Source organism: Gigantopelta aegis, chromosome 2 (assembly GCF_016097555.1).
Source record: "Gigantopelta aegis isolate Gae_Host chromosome 2, Gae_host_genome, whole genome shotgun sequence".
In the NCBI taxonomy this organism is placed as follows: Eukaryota; Metazoa; Mollusca; class Gastropoda; order Neomphalida; family Peltospiridae; genus Gigantopelta; species Gigantopelta aegis.
The window spans coordinates 20,306,693-20,322,841 of NC_054700.1; the positions used below are offsets into that span (position 1 = coordinate 20,306,693).

General features: G+C 37.6%; 1 protein-coding gene across 1 annotated transcript in view; it reads left to right on the plus strand.

Annotated features, from left to right (window-relative positions):
* Nucleotides 1-359: 359 nt before the first annotated feature.
* The window catches only part of LOC121382551 (DNA mismatch repair protein Msh3-like), a 31,952-nt gene continuing 16,162 nt past the window's right edge, over nt 360-16,149 (plus strand). The window contains exons 1-11 of the mRNA XM_041512012.1: nt 360-698; nt 2,016-2,615; nt 3,540-3,656; nt 4,091-4,208; nt 6,051-6,181; nt 6,772-6,938; nt 8,209-8,303; nt 9,566-9,680; nt 11,276-11,470; nt 14,421-14,553; nt 15,819-16,006. Coding sequence (XP_041367946.1) covers nt 603-698; nt 2,016-2,615; nt 3,540-3,656; nt 4,091-4,208; nt 6,051-6,181; nt 6,772-6,938; nt 8,209-8,303; nt 9,566-9,680; nt 11,276-11,470; nt 14,421-14,553; nt 15,819-16,006 — 1,955 coding nt within the window. The 5' untranslated portion in view covers nt 360-602. The remainder of the gene's footprint in view (nt 699-2,015; nt 2,616-3,539; nt 3,657-4,090; nt 4,209-6,050; nt 6,182-6,771; nt 6,939-8,208; nt 8,304-9,565; nt 9,681-11,275; nt 11,471-14,420; nt 14,554-15,818; nt 16,007-16,149) is intronic.

The following is a 16,149-nucleotide window of genomic DNA, read 5'->3' on the forward strand; positions in this document are numbered from 1 at the left end:
CATGGGTAGGGGATGGGAGAGGCAAAAGTATTAATGGCCTAGGAGCGCCAAATACTCAAATACACCCTGTCTTTGTTATAGTATATACACCCCTCCAGATACACACACCTCCACACACACCCCACTACACACACACACACACACACACACACACACATACATACACATACACAAACACACACACCACACACACCTCCACAAACACACACACGCACACCACACACACACACACACACACACACACATCAACTTGGGACTGTATTTACTGTGAAAGCGTTTTTTTCTAATGCTTCACATTTAATGGAGGGAAGAACTATAAAAAAGAGCATCAATGGAAGTAGAACGTGCAATGTGCAATTTTAGTTTTTTGACAAACGTGTTTTCCTGTGTTATTTAACTATTTAATAGTAGAGTAACTATCTAGAATTACGTGATTATAAATGAGATAGCTATGTTTTGTATGTGTAATGTTGTCAATGAATAATTCGACAGATTTTCTCTCTTTTTTGACAAGTCTTTCTGTTTAAAACGTTTTAGGTCTTACTTAGTAAAGTTAGTTACTAAGCCTTACTGGTCCTAAGGCTTAGGCCTTCACTTTCAAGATGTCAAGCAAAGGTAGAAAGCAGGTGACATTATCGAAATTCTTCACTTCAAAGCAAGGATCTATCACTACGGATGAAAATGATGATGATCAAAAGGTTGTGATAAAAACGGTGTTAAATAATTAACTGTTAGTGTTACTATATCTGCGTGTTATCCCCTATTATTACATCACGTTGATAAAATCATACATGTTATGTATAAAGAACCATGTTCGAAATACTGCATGCTTACCTGCAAACATACACATCAAAATTCCAAAATGCAGATAGTTATTTGAACATCATGCAATGTTTGCAAGTAGTTTTTTTTTCCCCATTTTGTTTTATTTCAAATTGTTGTTTTTCCCCACGCTTAATTTTGTTTTCTATCCGGGTTGTTCGCCCAATTTGGAAGACCCAAAGAGAATTCATTTCAAGAAAATGAGATATTCCAAAAACATAGTTTTTCGGAAGCCAAAACATTTCCGAATTCAGAAATTTAATACCTTTCGTGATTGATCAGTATAGCATATTCCAAGATTGGGAACACTTGGTTTGTTCCATTAGGTGGATCTATCTTTAGCCAACAGGTTCCAAAATGTGACAGGATTTTTTTGTTGCATAAATATAAACTATTTAACCATCATTTAAAAAAAATATATATATACTGTAAAGATCCGGACAATACAATATTTTTACTTTCATCTTTTACATTTTTAAAAATAAAATTATCTTAATATTTTCTATACATTATGAAGAAATACCGACATATAAACAACATCAGCTCAATATGGAATTGTCAAATATTAGTCCCCTACTGGTCCAACCGGAGGGGACTACAGATTTTATCTCCGTTCGTCAGTCGGTCTGTCCCACATATAGTTTTCCAGATGGTTTTTTTTAGAATGCCTTGAAATATTGACCGGAAATTCTGTGTATAACTTTATGCTGTACTGTTACAGATCAAGTTTGACTTTCATGGCGATTTACCCATTTTTCACGGAGTTATGGCCCTTGAACTTAGGAGATGTGAAAATTTGTTTTCGGGACTTTTTTTCCCAGAAGGTGTTGAGATTTTGAGCTAAAGTTTTGTATGTTTCTTGATCATGTATTGTTACTGATCAAGTTTATCTTTCATGGTGATTTACCCACTTTTGACAAAGATATGTCCTATAAATTTAGGAGATAAGAAAAATTGTTGGGTTTGGTAGCCATTACAGTATACATGTAGGCCTATGTAGTCAAGTTAGTTTAAATGTTTTTTGTGTTAAACTTCATTAACTGTATGTTATTGTTGATTGATGAGAAACTGATTATGGCTAACAAACCTATCAAACGGAATTCATACAATTTCTAACAATTTAGTTTTTTGGGGTGTGGGGAGGGGGTGGTTGACAGACTTAAATGCTTATTCTGTATCTTTTCACTCCACAGAAATCAAAATCAAGGATGAAACGACCCATGTCTCAGGATGGAAGAAGAATCTCGTCAAAGATAAGACGAACAGATAGTGGTGATCAGGAGAAAGGTTCCAAATCTTCACAGCCATTATCTGTTGACAGAGAAACATTTCACGATCAAAGTATTAAAAACCATGACAGTACATGCCGGACCGTTAGTGAAACCACGAAAAACAGATTATCAACTTTTTCACTAAATAGTGAAATTTGCGAAGATTCCAAACAGAAAAATTCACGGCACAGAAAAACATTTACAGATATAAAAAATAAATCTGACTCTGGTATACTATCGCCTCCAAAACCTGTAGATGATAATCATGACAGTGAAACTTGTATGGTTGTCAGTGATGATGATGAGGAGGAGGGCATTAATATGTCGAATTCTAAAGGAAAGGAATTGCAGAAACATTCCAAGCTGAACATACAGAAAAGCAGTTTGTGCATTAATAAGACTACCAAAACAAAGTACACTCCATTGGAGACACAGTACTTGGAGATCAAAGAGAAGTACCCCGATGCAGTGCTGTTTATCGAGTGTGGTTATAAATATAGATTTTTCGGAGAAGACGCTGAGGTTGGTTACTGTGCATAGATTAAATCTGGGGGTTTTTTAGTTATAAATCCAAGGTTCATGGAAAGTCGTTAATTTGTAAATGTCATTCTTCAGATTTGATGTTTTGAGTTGAGTCATGAGAAGTGTTGACCATTAATAGATTTTTTCTCCCTATTTAAATACTGTAAATCAGGATATGTTAACAAGCATAAAATGTTACGTTAACGAATTTAGCGAGGTCATACAAAATCAGGCCTGTGGCCAATGGAGGGTCGGGGGCGGTCGGTGATTTTTGTTTCAATATTCGTCAAACCAAAATTGCAAAGCGCACTCGTGTTAATCACAAGATTTTCTTCAAACACATTCAGATGCATTAGTAATGTTCAAACAAAAAAGTTTCAATAGCAAGTTTGCATTGGAATTTGTCCAGCATTCTTAAAACGGAAACATCATGTACCCAGTGTATGGTTATCGTAAGGTGATTTAAAGTGACGTCATTCAAATTCAAAATTAGCTATATTATTACAATGCTTCGCCACATTAAAATAAAAACTGGTCTACTAACCTTGACCCCTGTCAAATTTCTATAACAAGCGGACAACGTTGTTTACAGGTTGGTATTTTGTTATTTTTCAAGTTTTAAAAGATTAAAGAAATAAAAAGTACCTTTTGTCAAATATATCATATCAAAACATTACCGTTGGATATGTTTTATTTACTGTGTACGAAGGCAAAACAAGGGTGCGAAAAGTGACTGTCGTCAACCTTAATAATCACTCAGTTGATAAAAATTTAGGTAGTGGAGTTTTAGTTCAATAAAATGTACCTTTCTCAACTTTTATTTCTGCAGAATTCTTGTTGGTTGTTTCTTTCAAAATATTTTGGTTTGGAAGCTGTTATCCTTTTAACTTTTGCTGTTGATCATATATTGTTTTTAATTTTTAGACCGCGTCACGGGTGTTGAAGATATTTTGTCACCCTGATCATAACTTTCAGACTGCCAGTATTCCAACCCATCGCCTTTTCGTCCATGTCAGAAGACTAGTTGCTGCGGGTTACAAGGTGCCAAGTTGATATCTAATAGGGTTTTTTATACATATTTTTAAACAGTTGTCTAATATTTATTCAAATAGATGATTTTTTTTAACTTGTGTTAATATTTGTTGGGGTTTTTTACCATGGGTAGGTCTACTGTTATCAATATTCTTAGAACTAGTTTATTTTATTTACATTAGATTTTTTAAAATTCATTAATTTCTTTTGTTAATGATATCACATACTGGTAAAGGACTATTTTTGCACACATGGTAACATCTTGTCGATGACAGAGAACATTTTGTTCAGTATCGCATAATTCACTAATTGCTTAAATCACTTTTCAATTGACCAAAAATATCGCTAATCATGATTTTGAAAACAAAATGTTTCTGAATGGCATCATCGGTACATGTAATTAGTTATTTTGGCACACTTGTGACCCTTCTCTTGTGTTACAGGTTGGCGTTGTCAAGCAGACAGAAACATCGGCTTTGAAAGCAGCAGGAGAAAACCGCAGTGCACCATTTTCTAGACAACTGTCGGCTCTCTTCACTAAATCTACTCTCATTGGAGAAGATATCCTTTTAAACCTTTACTATAACTTTTATTATTGCTATTGATATTTCGTCAGTGCCTTCATGCATTTGTCGGGAGTGGGACGTAACCCAGTGGTAAATTGCTCACCTGATGTGTGGTCGATCTAGGATCAATCCCTGTCAGCGGGGCCCATTGGGCTATTTCTCGTTCCAGCCAATGCACCACAACTGGTTTATTAAAGTGCATATAAAAGATCCCTTGCTACTAATGGACTCGGTGTTCGAAATAAGCTCTTGTCCATTTGTTCTTGTGAAAATTTGCTCGGACAAGCGAAATGTACATCAATGGTTATCCAGTGGACATGTAAAATGTTCAATGCAGTTTCATTTTGAGCTAAAATACAGTCCTTGTACTTGAATAAAACAAAACATTTGACAAGAGAAAATATTACTGGACAAGTAGATTTTGCAGTGTACTTGTCCGGTGGACAAATGAAAAATTCTGCTTATTTCTATCACTGGAACCATGTATCCAATAGCCGATGATTAATAAATCACTGTGCTGTAGTGGTGTTGTTAAAGAAAATTAACTGTAACATTTGTCTCTTGTTTTTTAACTCTTTAAGACTCCATATATACATGTATTATATGTGAGAATTACCAAATGTTTGACATCCAATATATGATGATTAATAAATCAATATTCATCATTAAACAAAACTAATTTTTTATTTTATTTGACTCGTGTTTAAAATATGTACCCTGCTCAAGGCCGAATTAAATTTAGTTGAACTCCAGAGTGGGGGAGTTTTACTTAAAAGGATATGTTAAAGAGCATGCTTTAAGAATGAACATTGCAGTTTTTATTACAGTATAATGTAGAACAGTAGCCAATCTCTTAATGTGATGCCACTTGTTTCATCCTCAATATATACATGTATATGATGTGATGAATGAATGAATGAATGAATGTTTAACGACACCCCAGCACAAAAAATACCTCGGCTATTGGGTGTCAAACTATGGTAAATGTAAACACAATGTGATGATCAACATCAATATAAAAATCCAACAGTTAAATAAAAACACAGTGTAAAGAACCGTGCAAAAACACAAATATCACAGATAGATGCTGACTTTTTTTAAACATTTCAATTTGTGCTGTATTGGCCATTCTCAAAGAGAATGTTACACCCCTGCACCACGGTGAGGTCACAGCATGTGCAGGGGATGATGTGATGAAGTAGTACAAATTTAGCAAAGTACCTACATTAAAAAAATAATAAACAAATAAAAACATTGTTTCTCTGTGTGCTTATCATTTTATTACGAATCTGTTGGTGGGAGTTTTAAACTGTAATACACTATTTATTGGCTAATAAAGGGGTGGTTTTTGGGGGAGATGTTGGTTTTCTTGTGGGGAGGGGGCAGGTTTCAGAGGAAGTTCCCATTCACATGTAAATAAATATTATATACTCATTTACAAGTGACAAATAACTTGGTTATGTTGAACCATGTGGATAAGAATTATAGGATATTAAAACAAGCTTCTATTTCGTATCATGTTTATGTCCCTCATGAAATAATAATAGCTTTAGCGAGTGACATTGAAAATTATTTCACAAGGGACATAAACATGATACGAAATAGTAGTGAGTTTATATCTTATTCATTACCCATAATCAATCTTAATTCATATCACTCAACTTTAGTTGATGTTCCTTAAGGTTGTAATGTGTCAATTGATGACGTCATCATGTGGCGGCAAAGTGTAAGCATCCCACTTGGCATTCTACTTTTATGTATCACTTTGATATGTACCAAGATATTTTTAACCATATGGATAATAATAATAATTGTTATTCACCTTAACTGTTGTGACATGTTGACCCATTGTCAGGTATTGTGGGGGAGGAGTCGGTCTCAGACTACGGAACACGACCTAACAGTTTCCTCATGTGTGTTTTCGACTCCACTAACTCCAAGAAAGACAAGCAAGAAATTGCCATTGTGGTAAACCAACATTTAAGTCCTGTCTACATGTATTTTTATTGTTCGTCATACTCAAACAGTTTGTCCTACTGATGTCATATTCATGGGACCACCCATATTTATTTTGTTCTCAATATTTTAAAACTAAAATGTCTTTAATATTTTCCATGAAAAAATAATGGAACTTGTGTGGTTTGAAATAATATCAGAATTTATTCTGTCCATCATAGATGAATTACCTGTAGAAGTTGATTTTGGCATATATCCATAATCGTGTGTATTCTCAAAAAAGGTTGAATCTAGAATATGTTTATAGAAATGTCTGGTGTTTGTAAGTAGTTTTCCATTAGAAGGATTTTTGTCGACCAAAATGACATTAAAAACATTTTCTCATTTAGATTATCAGTGAAAAGCCTGTGTTATTATTTTGAAGATATAGCAATTTTGCTTTTCTTAACATCTTCAGAAATGCATTTTTTTTCATACTACAATTAATTTGAAGATAGCCATTTTCCTTTTCTCAACATATTGAGACGATGTGATTTTTCATGCTTCTGTGTTTTTAAAAAATGAAAGTCTGTTCCAAGTTTCTTCTTCTTTGCCTGATTCAGGCCATTGACCCCGGCACCGGAGATCTCATTTACGATTGTTTTGATGATGGTGCACGCCGTGGGGATCTGGAGTCGCGTATAGGACATGTCCAACCAGTGGAGTTTCTCTTACCAGCCACACTGACGGGACACACACAGAAACTCCTTGACGATGTCGTCGCTCTCAGGTCGGTGGCTCTTCATTCAGTCATTCGTTTATTCATTCATTCATTCATTTATTTATTCATTCATTTACAGGGGTGGGATTTAACTCGGTCATTTGAGTACTTGCTTGACATGCTTGTATCATAGGATTGAACCACCTAGGTGGATCCATTCAATTGATTGGGTTTTTTCTCGTTCCAACCAGTGCACCACAACTGGTCAAAGGCCATTATATGGTATGTGCTTTCAAGTCTGTGGGAAAATGCATATAAAAGAACCCATGCTGCATTAGGAAACATGTATTGGGTTTCCTCTGATGGCTACTAGTCAGAATTGCCAAATATTTGACATCCAATAGCTGGATGATTAATTAATCAATGTGTTCTAGTGGTGTCGTTAAACAAAACAAATGTTTTCTGATTTAGTCATTCATTCAGTTTCAGTTATTTCCATGCTTATATCCAATTAAGGTTCAAGCATTCTTCCCTGGGCTCACACCTCACCTATCTGGACTGTCTGTCCAGGACAGGTTAGTGGATAGTGAGAGAGAAGTCGATCTGGTGGTTTTGCACCTATCCATCGAGTCGTTAAATTTGCTCTGGATGGGAGCCGGTACGTTGTGGTGAACCCAGTACCTACTAGCCTAATGTCCGATGACTTAGCCACAGCACCACAGAGGCTGGTGATGGCCATTAGGTCAGGTCAGGTCAGGTCGGGTCATAGGGTTTTATGTGCACATTCAGAACAAGCTGTTGTAGTGCACGCCTGTCCTGGGCTCAGGTGCCGGCCTCGTCCAGCTCTTATATCCAGGACAGGTGGCTATTATGTGGTACATGGAATAACTTCTCTGGGTGTGTCTTAGGGTTTGAACAGTTCTGTGGGTGTGGCTTAATGATATGCTACATGTAGGTGTGTTACCTCCTGTATGTGTGGCTTAATGGTGTGAGTCAGTTACTGTGGGCATGGCTTAATAATGTGGAAGCTCCTTTGGGTGTGACATATAAGGATGTGGGTCTGTCTTGGTGATGGGTGATGGGTGATGGTTTTGTCTTTTGGAACCATTCTCTAACCCAGGAAAGTTGTCAAATTGAATGTTAAAAACCATAATTGTTCATTTATAGACCTAGAAAGGTAATCTCATTTTATTGAAGTGAAAATTAACAATCTGTGTACTGAGAACTGAATTCAAGTTCAGAGGGGAAACAACCTGCTTTTCACAAATCGGTCATTGTGGCATTTAAAGAAAGAAAAAAATCATCACTTCTACTGAACTCTACTTTGTGTAATTGACAGCTCAACAGACGATGACCGGATTCGTGTGGAACGTCTTGGAGATGAAAACTTCCAGTATGCCCAGGCGTTTGAAACCGTATCAGAGTTCTATTCAGGTTATCAAATATTTACATCTTTATACATTAGGTCATGAAGGGTCATTTCTTTTCACATTACCTGTCCTCAAAACAACACTCAGGGAAAAAGAAGGAAGTTACAGTCACGTGACTGGAACTAGATGCAGTAGAAGATTTTAGGCCATCCCATTGGCTGTTGGGATGTTCGGACTAGACTACTAGCTGTAGGGGGGAGTGCACTTGTTTTGCGGACAGGTAATGTATTCATAAAAAGAAAAAACACTCCAAGTTTTCTCCAAACTGTTAATTTTTCTTAAGATGTGTCAAGTGATAGCCAGAAAAATTTCTTAATATGAAAAAGTATCAGGGTTATACAATATTTATGTGAGGCAACTTTTTAAATCTGAAGAGTTGTCTCCCTTGAATTGCAGATAATGAATGTCCATTAAATGCAGAAACTACAAAATTATCAAACGTTTGACATCCAATAGCCGATGATTAATAAATCAATGTGCTCTAGTGGTGTTGTTAAACCAAACAAACTTTTTCTACTAGGGGTTGGATTTAGCTCATTCGGTTGAGTGTTTGCTTCAGGTGCTTGCATCGCAGGATCGAACCCCCTCGGTGAATCCATTCAACTGATTGGGATTTTTCTTATTTCAACCAGTGCACCACAACTGGTCAAAGTTCATGGTATGTGCTTTCCCGTCTATGGGAAAGTGCATATAAAAGATCCCTTGCTACATTAGGAAAACTGCAGCGGGTTTGACATCCAATAATGATTATTCAATTAATGTGCTCTGGTGGTGTCGTTAAACAAATGAAACTTTCGATTTATTTCTAATGATGATAAATAAGCTACTGTGACAGTTACCTGTCAGGACAGATACTGTTGTGCTATTATGGTTTTCACTACAACCTCATTGCCGGTAGTAGGGGTGCATAGTAGGTGGTTGCAAGTGCCTCTTAACAATGCCAGACATAACTACTGAACACTCCCCGAAGTGGTCAGACTAAGCCCACAGCTAAAAGCTGATGGGGAATGGCAGGTGTGTGGCACAGATAGTCACAAGAGACAAGCACCTGTCGCAGTTGGAGGGACAAGGACTGGGATGTGGACAGCAAAAGAAGTTGAAAGATAGGAGGGATTGCCAGACCTGGAAGAAATGAGATGAAATTCAAAGGAGAGAAAGGAAAGGGGGCTAAAAAAAATTAAATTTAAAATTTTAAAAAATAATAATAAAAAAACCTCATTGCTTTTGTCATAGCTTATACAAGATCTGTTTCTCAATTTGTCACAGGTGGAAGTGATTTGCAGTTCGTGCTCAGTTTACCGAAGCCTGTTTTGAGCTGTTTAGCAGGACTGATCATCTACCTCAAAGACTTTCACCTTGATCGTGCTCTTAAACTCACCACGTAAGCAAAAACCAACAAATTACTTTATTTTACAATATTTTATGATGTAAAAGAGCAGTACTCTTAATTTATGTAAGCTATGTTTGTAGCTAGGTCTTACTCATTTCTTGTTCCAGCCAATGCACCACGACTGGTATATCAAAAGTCATGGTATGTGGTATCCTGTCTGTGAGATGGTGCATATAAAAGATCCCTGGCTGCTAATCGAAAAGAGTAGCCAATGAAGTGGCGGCAGTGGGTTTCCTCTCTCAATATCTGTGTGGTCCTTAACCATATGTCCGACACCATATAACCATAAATAAAATGTGTTGAGTGCGTCGTTAAAGAAAACATTTCTTTCTTCTTTTTTTCTAATAGCTGATGATTAATTAGTGCTCTAGTGGTGTCGTTTAACAAAACAAACTAAACAGTGAAAAAGTTGAAGTTTGTCTTGTTTAAGCGGTTTAAGATCCACGTATGTTAGGGGGACTCTCTTCCAATTGAGTTAAACCCCATCCCCACTGAACGATAATACACAACATTACGTGTGTATTTGGCTCCAACGAAACCCAGCCGTATTTCCTATTTCAATTAAATTAGAAATGTAATCCTTAAAACAACTGTTGTATTTTCATTGATTTTAGTTACATTGTTTGGCTTGCTCTGTCCAGCTTGTATCAGAGATGAAGATTCTCCATATTTTCTCAGAATTCCTCATTTATATCTCTCAAAGAATCTCAACAACAAAATCATATTCCATTATGAAAATGGTATCTCTGTACAAGGCAGTGTCGAAAGGATGTTTGGCAAAGTTGTGATTGCTTTCAGGATCCACTATCGCGTGCTTGTCCTCAGGAGGACTGCCACTCCCCTAGACGTTTCCTAACATTTCATCCTTACTGCACTCCCATATTAGGACTGCCATTCCCAAGACTAGCTTAGAAACCCAAATTTGAAAAGGAAAATTGTTTCTGACTTTATTTATTGGAGGGTGGGACGTAGCCCAGTGGTAAATCGTTCGCTTGATGTGCGATCGGTCTGGGATCCATCCCCGTCGGTGGGCCCATTAGGCTATATATCTCACTCCAGCCCGTGTACCACGACTGGTATATCAAAGGCCGTGGTATGTGTTATCCTGTCTGTGGGATAGTGCATACAAAAGATCCCTTGCTGCTAATCAAAAAGAGTAGCCCATGAAGTGGTGACAGCGGGTTTCCTCTCTCAATATCTGTGTGGTCTTTAACCATATGTCTGACGCCATATAACCGTAAACAAAATGTGTTGACTGCATCATTAAATAAAACATTTCCTTCATTTTTATTTGTTTATTGAAAAAGCTAACAATTACCTTTAAATTATTTTTAAAGACCATGAAAACATTTCGGGATTTGTTTTCCCCAATGTCATTATCATTCCAATTGTATTTATTTGTACTATTTAGCAGAGATTTTAAATACATTGATGGCAGTTCACTACAGAATGTTAACATCTATTGAGGTCTTAAATGAGAAGTGCAGTCTTTATAAATATAGTCAATATATTTCACTTGTATTGTTAGGTTTGCTTTACTTACATGTACTGACGTGAATGTCTTGTGCTAATTTACTGTTTTGCAGTAGCTTCCAGCCATTTTCTGTCAAGTCAAAATTTATGCAGATTGGTGGCAACACACTACGTAACCTGGAAGTGTTTCAAAACATCACTGATGGACGTGAAAACGGCTCCCTGTTCTGGGTCCTCAACCACACAGTTACCAAGTTCGGCTCACGAACCTTCCGTTCCTGGGTTGCTAATCCTTTGATGGATGTTAGGTATTTATGTGAGAAAAAAACCCCAGTTAAATCCTTTGGATCACTTTCCTTTTACTCTGTTTGATTTCTTCTCACTCCAACTTTGTGTATGTTTCTAGCAGTGTCAAGAAGCATGTGTGACCATTTACGATACTACCCTACTTTTCAGTGAAGGTTAGGATTACTGTTTAGTGGAAAATAATTTTAAAAATTAGGGTTTCCTGGGTTCCTACTAGCTCTGAAGAAACTGGATTCAATCATTTTAAAATTAAATTAATTAAATGAATATTTTTTTAAAGTAAAAAAACTTCTTTTAAGAATTGTTTCTGAATTTTGTTTAATTGTTTTATTGAAATTTGAATTCACTATCATACTTTAAGAATGCATACTTTTTGGAACTATTTTCTAATAATTGTATTTATATTGTATATTTATTTGTTAAATGATGTTGTCATATGTATACAATCCTCTGATGCTACCGGTTGGTGACCTGGAGCAAAATAAAGACTAAACGACTTACAAAGAGGATGCTTTGTTGTGTAACGGAGCCTAATAGACCGCCTGGATACGGTATTTAGAGGGCCTGGATACGGTATTTAGAGGGTCTGGATACGGTATTTAGAGGGCCTGGATACGGTATTTAGAGGGCCTGGATACGGTATTTAGAGGGTCTGGATACGGTATTTAGAGGGTCTGGATACGGTATTTAGAGGGCCTGGATACGGTATTTAGAGGGCCTGGATACGGTATTTAGAGGGCCTGGATACGGTATTTAGAGGGCCTGGATACGGTATTTAGAGGGCCTGGATACGGTATTTAGAGGGCCTGGATACGGTATTTAGAGGGCCTGGATACGGTATATAAAGGGCCTGGATACGGTATTTAGAGGGCCTGGATACGGTATTTAGAGGGCCTGGATACGGTATATAAAGGGCCTGGATACGGTATTTAGAGGGCCTGGATACGGTATTTAGAGGGTCTGGATACGGTATTTAGAGGGTCTGGATACGGTATTTAGAGGGTCTGGATACGGTATTTAGAGGGCCTGGATACGGTATTTAGAGGGCCTGGATACGGTATTTAGAGGGTCTGGATACGGTATTTAGAGGGCCTGGATACGGTATTTAGAGGGCCTGGATACGGTATTTAGAGGGCCTGGATACGGTATTTAGAGGGCCTGGATACGGTATTTAGAGGGTCTGGATACGGTATTTAGAGGGCCTGGATACGGTATTTAGAGGGCCTGGATACGGTATTTAGAGGGGCCTGGATACGGTATTTAGAGGGCCTGGATACGGTATATAAAGGGCCTGGATACGGTATTTAGAGGGCCTGGATACGGTATATAAAGGGCCTGGATACGGTGTTTAGAGGGCCTGGATACGGTATATAAAGGGCCTGGATACGGTGTTTAGAGGGCCTGGATACGGTATTTAGAGGGTCTGGATACGGTATTTAGAGGGTCTGGATACGGTATTTAGAGGGCCTGGATACGGTATTTAGAGGGCCTGGATACGGTATTTAGAGGGCCTGGATACGGTATTTAGAGGGCCTCGATACGGTATTTAGAGGGCCTGGATATGGTATATAGAAGGTCTGGATATGGTATATAGAAGGTCTGGATATGGTATTTAGAGGGTCTGGATATGGTATATAGAAGGTCTGGATATGGTATATAGAAGGTCTGGATACGGTATTTAGAGGGTCTGGATACGGTATTTAGAGGGCCTGGATACGGTATTTAGAGGGTCTGGATACGGTATTTAGAGTGCCTGGATACGGTATTTAGAGGGTCTGGATACGGTATTTAGAGGGTCTGGATATGGTATTTAGAGGGTCTGGATACGGTATTTAGAGGGTCTGGATATCGTATTTAGAGGGCCTGGATACGGTCTTTAGAGGGTCTGGATATCGTATTTAGAGGGTCTGGATACGGTCTTTAGAGGGTCTGGATATCGTATTTAGAGGGTCTGGATACGGTATTTAGAGGGTCTGGATATCGTATTTAGAGGGCCTGGATACGGTCTTTAGAGGGTCTGGATATCGTATTTAGAGGGTCTGGATACGGTATTTAGAGGGCCTCGATACGGTATTTAGAGGGTCTGGATATGGTATATAGAAGGTCTGGATATGGTATTTAGAGGGCCTGGATACGGTCTTTAGAGGGTCTGGATATCGTATTTAGAGGGTCTGGATACGGTATTTAGAGGGTCTGGATATCGTATTTAGAGGGCCTGGATACGGTATTTAGAGGGTCTGGATATCGTATTTAGAGGGTCTGGATACGGTATATAGAGGGTCTGGATATCGTATTTAGAGGGTCTGGATACGGTCTTTAGAGGGTCTGGATATCGTATTTAGAGGGTCTGGATACGGTATTTAGAGGGTCTGGATATCGTATTTAGAGGGCCTGGATACGGTCTTTAGAGGGTCTGGATATCGTATTTAGAGGGTCTGGATACGGTATTTAGAGGGTCTCGATACGGTATTTAGAGGGTCTGGATATGGTATATAGAAGGTCTGGATATGGTATATAGAAGGTCTGGATATGGTATTTAGAGGGTCTGGATACGGTATTTAGAGGGCCTCGATACGGTATTTAGAGGGTCTGGATATGGTATATAGAAGGTCTGGATATGGTATATAGAAGGTCTGGATATGGTATTTAGAGGGTCTGGATACGGTATTTAGAGGGCCTCGATACGGTATTTAGAGGGTCTGGATATGGTATATAGAAGGTCTGGATATGGTATATAGAAGGTCTGGATATGGTATTTAGAGGGTCTGGATATGGTATTTAGAGGCCTGGATACGGTATTTAGAGGGTCTAGTTTTAGAATTTTTAAAATTCAGTATCATGAAACTTAACCGGTTTTGACAAGATTCTGGTAAGTTCATGGTCCAGTTTAGACCGGTTTCACTGTATTATTTAAATGAGATATTTATGTAAAACTATACTTTTTCTTTACAGCGAGATAGTAAAGCGACAAAATGCAATTCAGGAACTTTGTGAGGGACATTTGCCATCAATTCAAAATCTGCGACAGGTTTTATCCAAAATGCCCGATGTCGACAAAGGATTGTGTTCTATATACCACAGAAAGGTTTGACAGAGCTAATGTTTGTCTTTTTTATGATTTCACATTTAAGAGAGCCACATTAGAGTGTGATTGTCAAGATTATACTAAATTTGATATCAAATATGTATTTGTGAAGTTGAATCTTCATTTATTGCAATTGTTCAGTGAAACATTTTCAAACATTTGTCTATAAAAGTTAAATTTTTTGTTTAATGATGCTAACAGAACACATTGATTTATTTATCATCATCTGTTTGATGTCATATATTGGATGATTCTGATATGTAGTCATAAAGGACCCTAGCTACTTTTTTTGCATTAGCAATAAGAGATCTTTGACATGCACTTTCCAAACAGACAAGACAGCACATACCATGCATTTGCTGTACCAGGCATCGCCATGGGAAACTGGTTTAAAGATAATGGTCCTTTTATTACTGTGTGTTCTTTATATAACTTACTTTCCTGCTTAAAACTGAAATTTTCCACATATTAATGTTGAATTTATGAGGGTATAATCATTCTTTAAGCACTCAAATTTTGGCAAATCCAATGTCCTGACCCCACGCTTATAAAATTAAAGTTTGTTTTCTTTAAGGATACCACTAGATTCATTCATTTCAACTTATTTTCGTGCTTATATCCAATTAAGTTTCAAGCACGCTGTCCTGGGCATACATCTCAGCTATCTGGGCTGTCTGTCCAGGACAGTGAGTTAGTTGGTTAGTGGTTAGTGAACACCACTAGAGCACATTAATTTATTAATCATCAGGTATTGGATGTCAAACATTTGGTGAAGTGGGACGTAGCCCTGTGGTAAAGAACTCGCATCATGCGCTGTCAGTCTAGGATCAGTTCCCATCAGTGGGCCCATTGGGCTATTTCTTGTTTCAACCAGTGCACCACTACTGGTATATTAACGGCATTTCCCCCCTAAGTTAGTCGACTGGTGTCCTTAATCCCATTCCACGAAACGATCTTAGCCCTAAGATCACCTTAACTACATAACTACCTTTTGCCGTTAAGGTGATCTTAGCGCTAAGATCGCTTTGTGGAATGGGGCCCTGACAGTTAATGACTTTGATATCTTGACAATGCCATACAAATTGCATGTGTATGATGTTATTAAAGATTTCAGTTTGGACCCGAAAATTTTAAAAGCATGGGCTCTGGAGTTTGAAGTACATGTAGCTGAAAATTAATTTTATGCAAAATTAAAACGTTTTGTACCTTTTAAAACTTTGGTCATTGACTTTGAAATGTGCTAAGATGTCTTCCTTTCATTTTAGTGTTCTGTAGCAGAGTTCTACACCGTCATTAAGTCGCTAGAAAAGATCTACAAAGAAATGAAAATGGTTGTGAAGACTTCTGGTGATCAGATTCAATCAACCTTGATTCAGAACATTGTGACCGATGTTCCAGACTTGCTGGCTGATGTCACAAAGTTCTGTTCTCTCATCAACGACAAGGCTGCCAAGTGAGAACTAACTGTTATTGTAGAGATAATAATCTTTGGTTTGTTTCTGTTAAGAGTTTAGTTCTGTTCTGTCATCAATGACAAGGCTGCCAAGTGAGAACTAACTGTTATTGTAGAGATAATAATCTTTGGTTTGTTTCTAT